This window comes from Camelina sativa, chromosome 15 (assembly GCF_030686135.1).
Source record: "Camelina sativa cultivar CO46 ecotype springtype chromosome 15, ASM3068613v1".
NCBI classification, from domain to species: Eukaryota; Viridiplantae; Streptophyta; class Magnoliopsida; order Brassicales; family Brassicaceae; genus Camelina; species Camelina sativa.
Genome location: NC_141894.1, coordinates 25041171 through 25053278, shown reverse-complemented (window position 1 = coordinate 25053278; position 12108 = coordinate 25041171). Strand labels below are relative to the sequence as shown.

At 39.6% G+C, this 12108-nt stretch overlaps 1 protein-coding gene across 2 annotated transcripts; it reads right to left on the bottom strand.

Moving 5' to 3' along the window:
* Positions 1-7635: 7635 nt before the first annotated feature.
* On the bottom strand, positions 7636-10792 carry LOC104747317 (protein trichome birefringence-like 13). 2 transcript variants are annotated; one of them, XM_010468938.3, is made up of 6 exons: positions 10185-10792; positions 9828-10005; positions 9349-9489; positions 8748-8868; positions 8358-8492; positions 7636-8072 (listed from the first exon to the last, which is right to left on the bottom strand). In XM_010468938.3, the coding sequence occupies exons 1-6, from the start codon at positions 10585-10587 to the stop codon at positions 7812-7814; spliced, it is 1239 nt and encodes a 412-aa protein (XP_010467240.1). In that variant the 5' UTR covers positions 10588-10792; the 3' UTR covers positions 7636-7811. The 2 variants fall into 2 exon arrangements, with proteins under 2 accessions (XP_010467240.1, XP_087345388.1); XM_087489262.1 differs by having other exon boundaries at positions 9828-10010; positions 10185-10722.
* Between the last annotated feature and the right edge of the window lie 1316 nt (positions 10793-12108).

Sequence of the window (12108 nt, the reverse complement as noted above, 5' to 3'; positions counted from 1 at the left end):
CAAACCTTAGAAAAATGTTTTTTAAAAAAAATATTTATTGGCAAACAAAAAAAAAAAAAAAATATTTAACTGTAAAATTTGTTTCTGAACAAAATTTAATTTAAAGTTATCTATGTATAGTGAATAAGGAAAATGAAATGATCCGACAAATTTGTGTTGCATCGCCATTACGAACCTGGCAACCTGCGATTTGAAGACCACAAAGGCACAATGTTTCAAGAACTTTTGCATAATCCACGATCTTGTTAGTAATAATTGAGTTTGGTTTTTTTCAAAAAAAAATAATTGAGTTTGGTCATCATTCAATAATTAAGTATATATATGTTAAGTTAAAATGTGTGATTAAAGGTCATGACTTATCCAATGGTAATTTTATGTCAAGAATATATAAGTAAAGAGTTACAAACCCTACGTTTCCTATTGTTTCGTCATGTGGTTTTCACGTCGATAAAAGAGCTGTTAGTTGTATTGTAAAACACCAAATTTTTAATTAATAAAAGTCGTGCGTTTCGTTCATATAATACAGAAGAGAGCGTCGTTAGCGATCACTATCCAATAGAGAGTAAAATACTTTTCTATTTCGTACTCCCATTCTCGGACCGACGTACTATTTCCCCCTCAGAATTATCGTATCGTTCCAGTTTCCCAACGATCTTTGCCTTCTTACTAGTTCTCCTTCGGACTTATATCCTTCGCTTATTTCCCTCCGAATCCATACTTCTCCGCCTATTTCCCCATCAAACTTAAACTTCTCATCTAATTTTCCATCATTTTAATTATAACGGTTTACTGTTTCGATTAACCAACCACAAATCTTATTAACCAAATTAAACCCTATTAAACCGGATTACTAACCGATTACAACCCGATTACATAACTAAACCTATCTTTAACCTAACCGACGCGATCCGATCTCATCTCATCTCCTGAAACCATGGTTGAGCCGGCGAACACCGTTGGAATCCCTGTGATTTATTTAAACAACAAGAAGAAATAGGAGGTTCCTCTTCTCAGAGGAAGATCATCGACTTCTCAAAGTGTAGTTCACAAGATAATTACAAGAACAACACAACCACCACTCATCCTCCTCCTCCTCATGTTAAGACTGAGTCTTTTAAAATGACCAAATCAGATCCGTCACCACCGCCACCACCAATTCCGGTGAAGCAGAGTGCAATACCTCATCCTCCTCCTCCTAAGCCTAAGAGTGGTCCATCTCCACCGCCACCTCCGCCGTTGAAAAAGACTGCGGCTTTGTCTTCTTCAGTTTCAAAACCACCGCCGGCTCCTAGAGGATCATCATCTTCAGGGGAAGGTTCAAATGGTCAGGTAAAGCTCAAGCCTTTACATTGGGATAAAGTCAACCCTGACTCTGATCATTCCATGGTTTGGGACAAAATCGATCGTGGCTCTTTCAGGTACACTTTTTAGATCTTTCTTTCAATTTTAGGGTTTATTCAATAAAAATCCAAACTTTACAAATTTGGTTTCTCCTTTCTCAGTTTCGATGGTGATTTAATGGAGGCTCTCTTCGGCTACGTGGCGGTGAACAAATCTCCAGACCATGGCGGCGATAAGAAACCTAACTCAGCCTTACCAACTCAGATTTTTATACTCGACCCGAGAAAATCTCTGAACACAGCGATCATGCTCAAATCCTTAGGTATGACTCGTGATGAGCTTGTGAAAGGAAAGAATCCACTTCATTTGTTTGTTATTGTTAGGGATTTTCTCGCTATGGTTGATAAAGTATGTGTAGAGATCTCAAGAAATTTGCAGAGGAAGACTACAATGGGGAGTCCACAGTAGAGGAACCGGTTTAACATCGGTTTTTATTGGGTTTAGACTCAAAACCGTATAAACCCAGTTCGATGGGGAAATTGGCGGAGAAGTATGGATTCGGGGGGAAATAGTTGGAGGATATAAGTCCGAAGGAGAACTAGTAAGAAGGCAAAGATCGATGGGAAACTGGCACGATATGATAGTTCCGAGGGGGAAATAGTACGTCGATTGTCCGTTCTCAAACAATTAAGCCCATAAGTTGTATATCTTACCATAGTATCATCCAACCAACAGCCTTTCTAACCATAAACTCTTACTCACCTAACTTGACTTGGGGTATACACAATCTCGATCGTACGAGAATAATTTAATATTTTAACCATTTCTTTTCTGAAAATTGAATGAGCTTTTATTAGAGAAATCATGCATGTAATCAAACCGCTCATTCCTGTTAGAATTAGTGGAAGTAAAGTAAAATAAAGAGGATTTGTGTTTAGCAAAGAGAATAGAATCAATTCAACCAGAATAATCTGTTCCTACATGTGACTACAACCTTAAATAGGAGAGCTAGCTAGGGAAACTCCTTTACACAAATAGAAACATAAGATAGAGACATTTGCAGAAAGATAGAGAGAGTAGTTTCCCAAAATATTTATAGTGACATCTCCAAAGTCAACTTGCATATGCACACATGTGACTCTCAATTCCTCAACGGTTAGATTGGAGCATTCTAGAACACTTGTGGGCTTGTTGGACCGACTTCCTCTCTTCTCATGTTCTGATATCTTTGATAACGACTCAGGCCTTATTGTGATGCTGTACGGTCGAGTCTTCTCAGTAGAACTTGATAAATACTCCCCCTCAAGCTTAGCCGAATGCAATGGCTAAGCTTGGAACCCGTGAAGCATCACCTCGTTAAAAATCTCAACATAGAAAACCTCGTGGGACAAAACTATGTTGAGGGAAAAAGAGTGTGATGTCCACGGATTTGAGAAGTCGATCAAGGGCGTGTAAGGTCTACAAGCCCGAGTTTGCTGTAAATATGTTCACAAACCTTCGGACATGTAGCTTTGGTGAAGATATCCGCCAACTGATCTTCACTTGGAGTGTAGCATGGTAGAGTTACCCCTTCCTCAATCTTTTCTCGAACCTTATGACAATCCACTTCAATGTGTTTGGTCCTCTCATGAAATACTGAATTTGTGGCTATGTGAATTGCTGTTTCATTATCACAATGCATGATGATCGGTTGCTTTGATTCAATTCCTAGGTCCTTGAGAAGCGCCTTTAGCCATGTCAGCTCATTTGTTATCTTCCTCATAGCTCTGTATTCCGCTGCCGCACTCGAACATGAGACCACCTTATGTTTCTTTGATTTCCATATAACTAAGTTACCTCCAATAAATGTGCAATATCCAGTAGTTGATCTCATGTCCATCGTGTCTCCTGCATAATCCGCATCATAGTAGCCCACTATCTCTGTGCTTGAGTTCTTTCCCATCCAAATTCCTTGGCATGGACTTCCCTTGAGATTGCTGAGAATTCTTTCCACCATACTCCAGTGAACTTGGTTGGAGCTTTCATGAGCTGACTGACCTGATTTACAACATAACAGAGATCAGGTCGTGTTATAGTAAGATAAATTAGCTTACCGACCAGTCGCCGATATCTTGTGACATCCTTATATGGTTCATGAATCGGATCAAGCGGTTGTCCTTGTGGCACCTTATCCCCCTTTCGCTTGAGCTCGTACCCTTCATCAATCGGTGTGGGAGCTAGTTTAGCACCAAGTCGTCATGTTTCAGCTAAAAGATCGAGAGTATACTTTCGTTGTGATAAAAATAAACCTTCTGGAGAACTACAGATTTCGATTCCAAGAAAGTATTTCATCTTGCCAAGATCTTTAATATCAAAAAACAGATTTAAGAAATAGCTTAGTTTCATGAATATCGTCCTTGTTGTCACCAGAAACGATGATATCATCGACATATATAAGGACCACGATGATGCCACGATTACTCTACAGTGTAAATAGGGTGTGATCAGCCTCAGAGCGTCGGAATCCACGGTCCTTGAGTGTAGAATTGAGTTTGTGATACCAAGCTCGTGGGGACTGCTTAAGACCATATATCGCCTTACGCAGTCTGAGAACCTTTCCCGGAGAGACAATGTCTTCAAGACCAGGCGGTGGTGTCATGTAGACTGCATCCTCAAGTTTGCCCTGAAGAAAGGCGTTCTTAACGTCCATCTGCCAGAGCTCCCATGATAGGTTGGTCGCCAGAGAGAGTACCACACGAACCGTATGTAGCTTTGCCACCGGTGTGAATGTCTCCTTGTAGTCTGTCCCATATGTCTGAGTGAATCCAAGGGCTACAAGATGAGCTTTGTAGCATTCAATGTCTCCATTTCTCAGGTACTTGATGGTGAAGACCCACTTGGAGCTAACTGCCTTTTTGCCTTTAGGTAGATCAGCCTCGTCCCAAGTGTGGTTCTTAATCATAGCTCCTGTCTCATCTTGAACCGCTCCTAACCACTCATCATGATCTTTAGCCTCATCGTAGGTTTGAGGGATCCAATGATCCTCAATTTTGCTGAAGAAAGCTTGGTGTTCTGCAGGTAGTAGCTCAAATGAATAGACCGCTTGAATAAGATGAGCAATAGCCTGATTACTATAGTAAAAGCTCTTGTCTCGCCAAGTAGATGGATGAGGTTTAATTCTCTCACTCCTCCGGAGAGTCGGATGAGTAGATCCTTCCTCTGCTTGAGACATCTCATGATCATCATTAACGGTGTCTCTGCTGGACAAGTCATCTTCCCCTACTTCATGAGAGTCTTCTTGATTCGTCGTATCCCCTATGGGAATTTGTTGAATATCCTGCTCAGGTGAAGAAGTAGGTGGAGCACCAGAAAAAGAAGAGATACTCTGCCGTTGTTCTCGATGATCAGTTGTCTTATGTGAAGAATGTCCAGGATGATCAAGAAGAAACTTCAAACTTGCTGCCCCGTCATTCGGAGAATGAGACAGGTCCTTCAAACTGTTCCAATCTTTCTTGTCAAAGTAACCTGCATCTTCGATGAATTTTACATCTCGAGAGATAAGCATTCAACTCATGGAAGGATCATAGCATTTATAGCCTTTATGCGTTGTTGAGTAGCCGATAAATATGCATTTAGTGCTTTTAGGATCGAGCTTGTTCCTCTGTTCTTCAGGTACTAAGACAAAACAAACACAACCAAACACATGTAAGTGATCTAAAGATGGCTTGATTTTGTTCAGTACCTCAAATGGAGACCGATCATCAAGAATCTTTGTCGGGGTTCTGTTGATGAGATAACACGCAGTCATCACGGCATCACCCCATAATTTCTTGGTGACATTAGTATGAAACATCATCGATCTTGCCACCTCCATGAGGTGCGATTCTTTCTCTCTGCTACACCATTCTGTTGGGGTGTATATGGGCAACTAGTTAGGTGTAGGATGCCATGTTTGGCTAAGTATTCCTTGATCTTATGACCTGTATAATTTCCTCCATTATCAGATCTTAGAACTTTTATTTTGGCATTGAAGTGGTTAGCAACATAGTTTTGAAAGTTAACAAAGGCATCATATACTCTATCCTTAGAAGGTAACAAGGTAATCCAAGTATATTTTTATTTTTCATTAATGAATGTCACAAAATACTTGTTATTGTCTCTAGATAGGCATGGTGATGTTCAAACATCTGAATGTACTAAGTCAAAACAATGCTCATAAATAGTAGTTGATGAAGGGAAAATAGACTTGCAATGTTTTCCAAGAATACAAAACTCACAACTTGAATTGTCAAATGAAACATTATGCAACATTAAGCTAAGTGCACGAGAGTGAGGATGGCCTAATCTAGCATGCCATACTGCATTTAAACTAGACGCAAAACAAGACTTAAACAAAAAAGAAGGACTTGGTGAAGTGTTCTCTAAGACATAGAGATCTCCATTAGCATTCCCTTCTCCAAGAATCTTTCCAGTCTCAATATCCTGAAAATGAACACTATTAGGACCAAAGATGGTGTAGCAGTTCAAATCATTTGTAGCTCTTTTAACTGATAAAAGATTAGATGTAAAGGTAGGCATAAAGAAAGTTTTTGAGGTTTTGTCAAACAGTTTCAAATCCCCTACTCCCTTAAATGGTATTTGATCTCCATTATCAATGATAACATTTCCTAAGGCCGGTTTTATGTTGTTTATCAGACTTGGGTTACTTATCATATGATGAGAAGCACCGGAGTCAACAACAATTGAACTACTTGGTTTTGAAGCAAAGAAGGTTTTACCAGAGTCTTTTAGTGAGACGATGGATCGGATGAGTGCTTCCAGGTCAGACTTCCTTACCACCTCTGCATATGATGTTGTCATAGCTGCCTCCTCTGCTTGTTTCGATGAAGCAGTTGCTTTCTCTCCTGTCGCTTCCTTAGAGAGGTTGGCTTTAAACTTGGCTGGCTTGAGATGAGGGTGAAGGATCCAGAATTTGTCCTTCATGTGGCCCCTTTTCTTGCAGTGATCACATATCCATACTCGTCTATCTTCTTGTTTGTACACACCCCTGTTCGCCGTGACAAGTTCGCCATTTCCACTAAAAAGATCAAGAGATCCTTGTTCTTTTTGAATCTGCGAACAAACTTCTTCAAAGTTGGGAAGCTTGTATGCACGTAGGATGTGCTTCAGGAGATCATCGAAAGCTGGATTCAAGGTAAGGAGAAGACCAAATATTTTATCCTGCTCTTTTCTTTCATTAAGTGTTACCGATCTTGAGTACTTGGTCGCAAAGCTTCGAGTCCTGACCATAGTGCTCGAAACTTGCCAAGAAGTTTAGTAAATTCCAAGTTTTCTTGACTGAGGTTGTTAATGGCTCTCTTCACTTCAAATACTCGTGTCAGGTTAGAGACATTACCATACACATTTTTGAGTATCTCCCAGAGTTCTTTGGCTGTCTCGCAGTAGGAGTAGGCTTCAAGAATCGGGGCATCCAACGAGTTTTGGAGAACAGAGAGAACAACTTGATCTTCTTGAAACCATTTTGCCTCTCATTCTGTCTCTTCTTCTCTCGCCTCAGTAGTATCCTTCTCTTCCTTCCAAGTTTCTTTTGGTACATAGTCCACTTCAACGTGGCTCCACAGTCCTCGACCTCCAAGGGCAGTTCTTGTGGTTCTTGTCCACAGCAAGTAGTTTGTGCCTTTAAGAACAACTGGTGTAACAATGGGTTTAGAGTTATTCATGATAAGATGTGAAGTATAGTCAAGCAAATCACACGGAGAAAACACAGAACAGAGTGAAACAGAGAGAATAAGAACAACATAGTTGAAAGAGTGTTTAGAATGGAAGATTTTAGTGATGTAGACGGAAGTGAAAGAGGCGGGCATAATATCGCGGCGGTTAATGGAGTGTGGATGGAGCAATCACTTTCGTGTAACCCCGACTGGGAAGATCTTTTCCAGAACTTCTTCAAGGCTAGTTTTGCTCAAGTTGATTTCCGAAACAAGGTTAGTTTCTGAGTTAACTCTTTTCAGTCTCGAATTTGATCGATCAGATTAGGTCAAGAGTTATGTGATCTATTTCAATTTTTATCACCTTTGGTTCTTTTAGGTTGTTGTTTTGTGATTAATTATTGTTTTTTTAATTTGTTGTTGTTTTGAAGGCTGAAGAAGTACGTATGGAGGTACATCGATTGCCACCGGATCGTTCAGATCAAATCTTGCTTACGCTGAGATGCAACCAAATGTTTTTTGGTTCTGTCTCTCAAGGTCTTCGATTGCTACCGGGTTTTTGGGAGGAGTTGCGTGAGTAGTCATTGTTTTTCCGGTTACGCTGAGATGCAACAAGATATGGCATGTTTATTACAAACCTAAGAAACATTTTTGAGCCCATAAATTTTTGTTAATTGTAGGCCAAAAAACAACTAAAAAAAAAATGCAGAAGACAACATCAAAATTTACAAGAGTATGACAATGCCGCTAGACCCAACAAATCAAAACATGTTATTTTGATTACTAAGCTTTGATCGTATAGAGAGTTGCGACGAATAAATCATTCCAAGTGTCAGTGATGCCCGGAAGGCACCAATGCATGCAATCATCGTGATTCTTACCACCAGCTGCTGCCGGATGAGCATCGGCTCTGTACTCACTCATTCGAGTTATGTCCAAAACGTGGAAGTTGCTTCTACTCTTAAAAGAGTTAAAGAGGTGTTGATTCACCAGACGAACCTCTACATTTGTCCCGTTGTTTCTCACCGAGAACAATTCTTCAACCTACCATTAAGATATGAAGACAGATTATAAGCGTCTCCTAACAATTTCAAATCTCTCAGCTCCTCTACCCATTATCTACCTATCATGTTTTTTTATTACCCTGTCTATTGCCTATTACCAGTCCCATTATCTCATGTGATCACTGGTTCGAACTTGGAAGTACCCATACTGGCCAGACCAAACTAATGATTTCATGTAGCTTTCATGAGTGACTCGGTATGAGTATGTCATTTATAACATAATTAACTATTAGTTCAGCCACTAAATTGACAGAAACTGACTTACTTTTCCAGGTGACAAAGGTTGCAGTCGTTGACAAGTACCACCTTGATCCCAGTCACCTCCTTCAAAGTGCCTAGGTGATTGTGTCTGGAAGAATATGATTCCTCCAGGTCGCTTTGTTTTCTCCACAAAATTTACCTATTACAATGGCAGCACGTCGTATGAGGATCACAATTTCACTACCACTAGTTTATGATATCGTACAGTTGGGTGCTGGCTCAAAGACTGATTCTTCAACACGAAACGCTACAAAGTCACACAATACTAGCCCACAAATGTCATCGCACATGTTCATTTTTGTAAACATATAATCTAGTAGGGTTGTCAATGACAGTATCTCAAGTTGCCTTACAATAATAACACAGGAAAACAAAGAAATCCAGAACAGCATACCATATGGTTTAGAACCCTATCCAGGCCAGCGGCAGGATTTATAGGTGGAAGTATTGGCCGGCCGCCTTCAAAGAAAAGCATAGGAGATTTTGAAGGATCAAATTTTGATGGCGCCCACCACCTTACATAAAACGGACAACAAAAGGTTATCAACATCACAAGTTGACATAACAAATTTTTGTTTAACTGAAAGATGACAAACCAAGGTATCATTTATCTGATAAAACAAGACTAACTTTCACTCGTGAAATAGAATGCAGTGATCAACACGAGAAAGAAATACTGCAAATATTTTGGCACGTTGAAGGAGTTCCTTTTCATGAATCGTGACAGAGTCATATATATGTATGTTTAAACTTAGAGAGCAGTGAATCAACTGGAACAGAAAGTAGTTTAAAACTTGAGAATTTCCCAGTTTCCTCTACAATATGTGAACCTTAATATCTCTAAATACAGAAAACATGAACCAGTAGTTAACAAACTTAGTGACTATGGTCATATGGCATCGATCTAGAGTTGGGCTAAATCAGATGATAAAGTATTTAACTAGTTCAAAATAGTTTCATTTACATCAGACAAGAAACAGAAAAGGGTATTTTACCAGTGCCCAGTGTTCAAAATGAGAATGTCATGGAAGCTTGAAGCCTTTATCCATGAGCTGTCTGGAATATCAACATCAATTCTATACCCCTCCATAAATCCAAGTGATTCTAACTCACCACCATTAGCATTAGCTGACCACCTGAACCAACAGCGAGAAAAAAATTTGTCTGATCAGTTTGAAAACCATATAAAACCATGGTATTCCTACAGAGTTGAGAAAGACACAGATAAGCATGCAAAAAAGGACTTACTGATGGAGAATACTGTTAAAAGATAGAACAAATAGCAAGATGTAAAAGCCAGAGAAGCTACAAGAACATGATCCTATGAATATTACTCAACATATACGTATCTTTGGGAGGAAGCAGAACAGAGTAAACAATCATAAAACACAATTCAGATTATACACTACAATATTATCTAATTATCACTTTCTCAAACAAAAGATATAGGAACACCAAAGAGAACTTAGCTTACCTACCATAACGTGCCAAGAGATTTGTTCGATGATACGCAATGGTCAGATTATACTGCAAAAATGTGAATCCACGATCTGCACCCACTGGTCGCCACTTCTTCAGTTCACCCGTCGCACTCTTCAACATACAAAAAAGTGATACAAACATGTTCCTATTCAAGGAATCACCCACAAATCCTGCACTGTTCAAAAAACAAAATCTTAAGATGTATAGAGAACTCACACCTATCAAGTTCAGATACAGGACTCAGCAGAGTCAGTGTAAAATCTAACAAGTTCAATAGTAATTGGAAACCATAGCTTCTGATTACTCCAATGCCAAACAACAAAAGATCAGATTCGAGAACAAAGCGTACCAATGTTGGTATTTCGATGAGTTTCAAGAAACTCGAGTGGATCAAACGAAGGAAGATCACAGTCCTTAGGCTTCCATCGCCACTTAGAGATCTCAAGGCCATTGGTTTTGTTGTTACGAACGCAGTTCCATCCTTTGAAGATCTCTTTACAACTACTATCGTACCTAGCGGATCTGAAGTTGGAATCGTAGATCCATGAGCCGTCGGATAAGTCGCAAGTGGAGGAGGCAACAGTGCGGGAAGCGTCGTCGGATCTCGGGGTGAAGACGGTGGCGGAGCGGTGAGTGTTGGGAGAGGAGAGAGAAGCGCGACGGGATAGAGAGAGGAGGAAGAAAATGGAGATAAAACAGAGAAGGGATAGTAGAGGGAAGAGTGAGAGTTTGTTGGGTGAAGTCGTAGCCATGGCTGTGCTCTTTTTAGCTCATCAACTCTCCTCATAAGTTCACAGCCATGGCGGAGGAGGAGATTTGGGCATGTGGGAGGGTAAACCAAATTTTGGTAAAATTTTATTTAACCAAAAATACCTTTGTTTTACGTTAGGGCCAATTTGCTCAATAACCAAATTAAAAAATGTAATTTAAAGAATTATTTCAAAAAATTAGGAAAATAGGATGAGGTATAAAAGAATTATCATTTTAGTGTTTGATGATATGATGGTTAGTGGTGGTGATGGCCGACGGCCGGAGGAGGTGGTGATCAAAGACGGTGACCGGAGTGGTTCCCGGAAGTGGTGGTGGTTGGAGCAGTTGCCGGTGGAGAAGGTGGTTTCTGGGAAACGCGGTGGTCGGAGAGGTTGCCGAAAAACGTGGGATCAAAGATGTCGGCCGGAACGGTTGCTGGAAGCATGGTGGCTGGAGGTGGCTGCAGGTGACTTGGCCGAAAGAAGTGAGGTTATGGTTGATATGCAAGATGATTATTTTTGGAGTTAATTAATAAAAATGCCATGAACAGTAAAAAAACTTTAGTCAAGCCACTTTTTCTTTTTCTTTTCTATAATGCCACAACCTCTATTTAAAAAGACATAAATGCCCCTCGATAAATACTATGTTGTTGATAGACAAGATACATATGATGGACAATATACGGATGATGGACAAGATGCGGATGATAGACAAAATGAAGATGATGGACAAGATGTCGATGATGGACAAGATGTCGATGATCGACAAGATGTCGATGATCGAAAATATGCGGATGATAGACAATATGTGGATGATAGACAAGATGCGAATGATGAACACTATGTGGATGATAAACAAGATGTAAAAGATGGACAAAATGTGAATGATGAACAAGATGTGGATGATTGACAAGATGATATGGAGAAGGATGCCGGTGAGAAACCCAATCTTCCACATCATCTTTTGGTCCACCCTCATCCACATCATCCTCTTTTGGTCCATCATACTCTTTTAGTTCATCATCCTCTGACATTTTCTTTTGGTCCACCGTCTCGACAACTTTACTTTTTTTAGTTTAATTATCTTTCATAGACAACTTATCTTTAATAATATGGATAACTTATTATCGTTTCATTGACAGAATGGTCCGCAATCGGCTACTCACGTTGACGGCCTCTACCGGATACGAGAGTGGTTTGCAGCTTTGGTTTCACACCCGTCCCACCTGATCTGCTCAATTAAATCTCTTTCAATCTCTGTTAATGTATTTTGTTTAAGTCCAACAACAACCACTCTGAAGAACTCTGTATAACAGTTTTTTTGGTGAATATATTTTAACATTCATACAAAAAAATAATATGGATAACTAATTTAAATTACTGGACAACTTCGTTAATATAATTCTTGTAAACAAGTTATAAAAATAAAATTCGTGGACAAGTCTATGACTTACACTAATAACTTGTCCATCATATCTTGTCCACGACGATCACTCTCTTTCATAAAAGGGTATTTTTATCTTT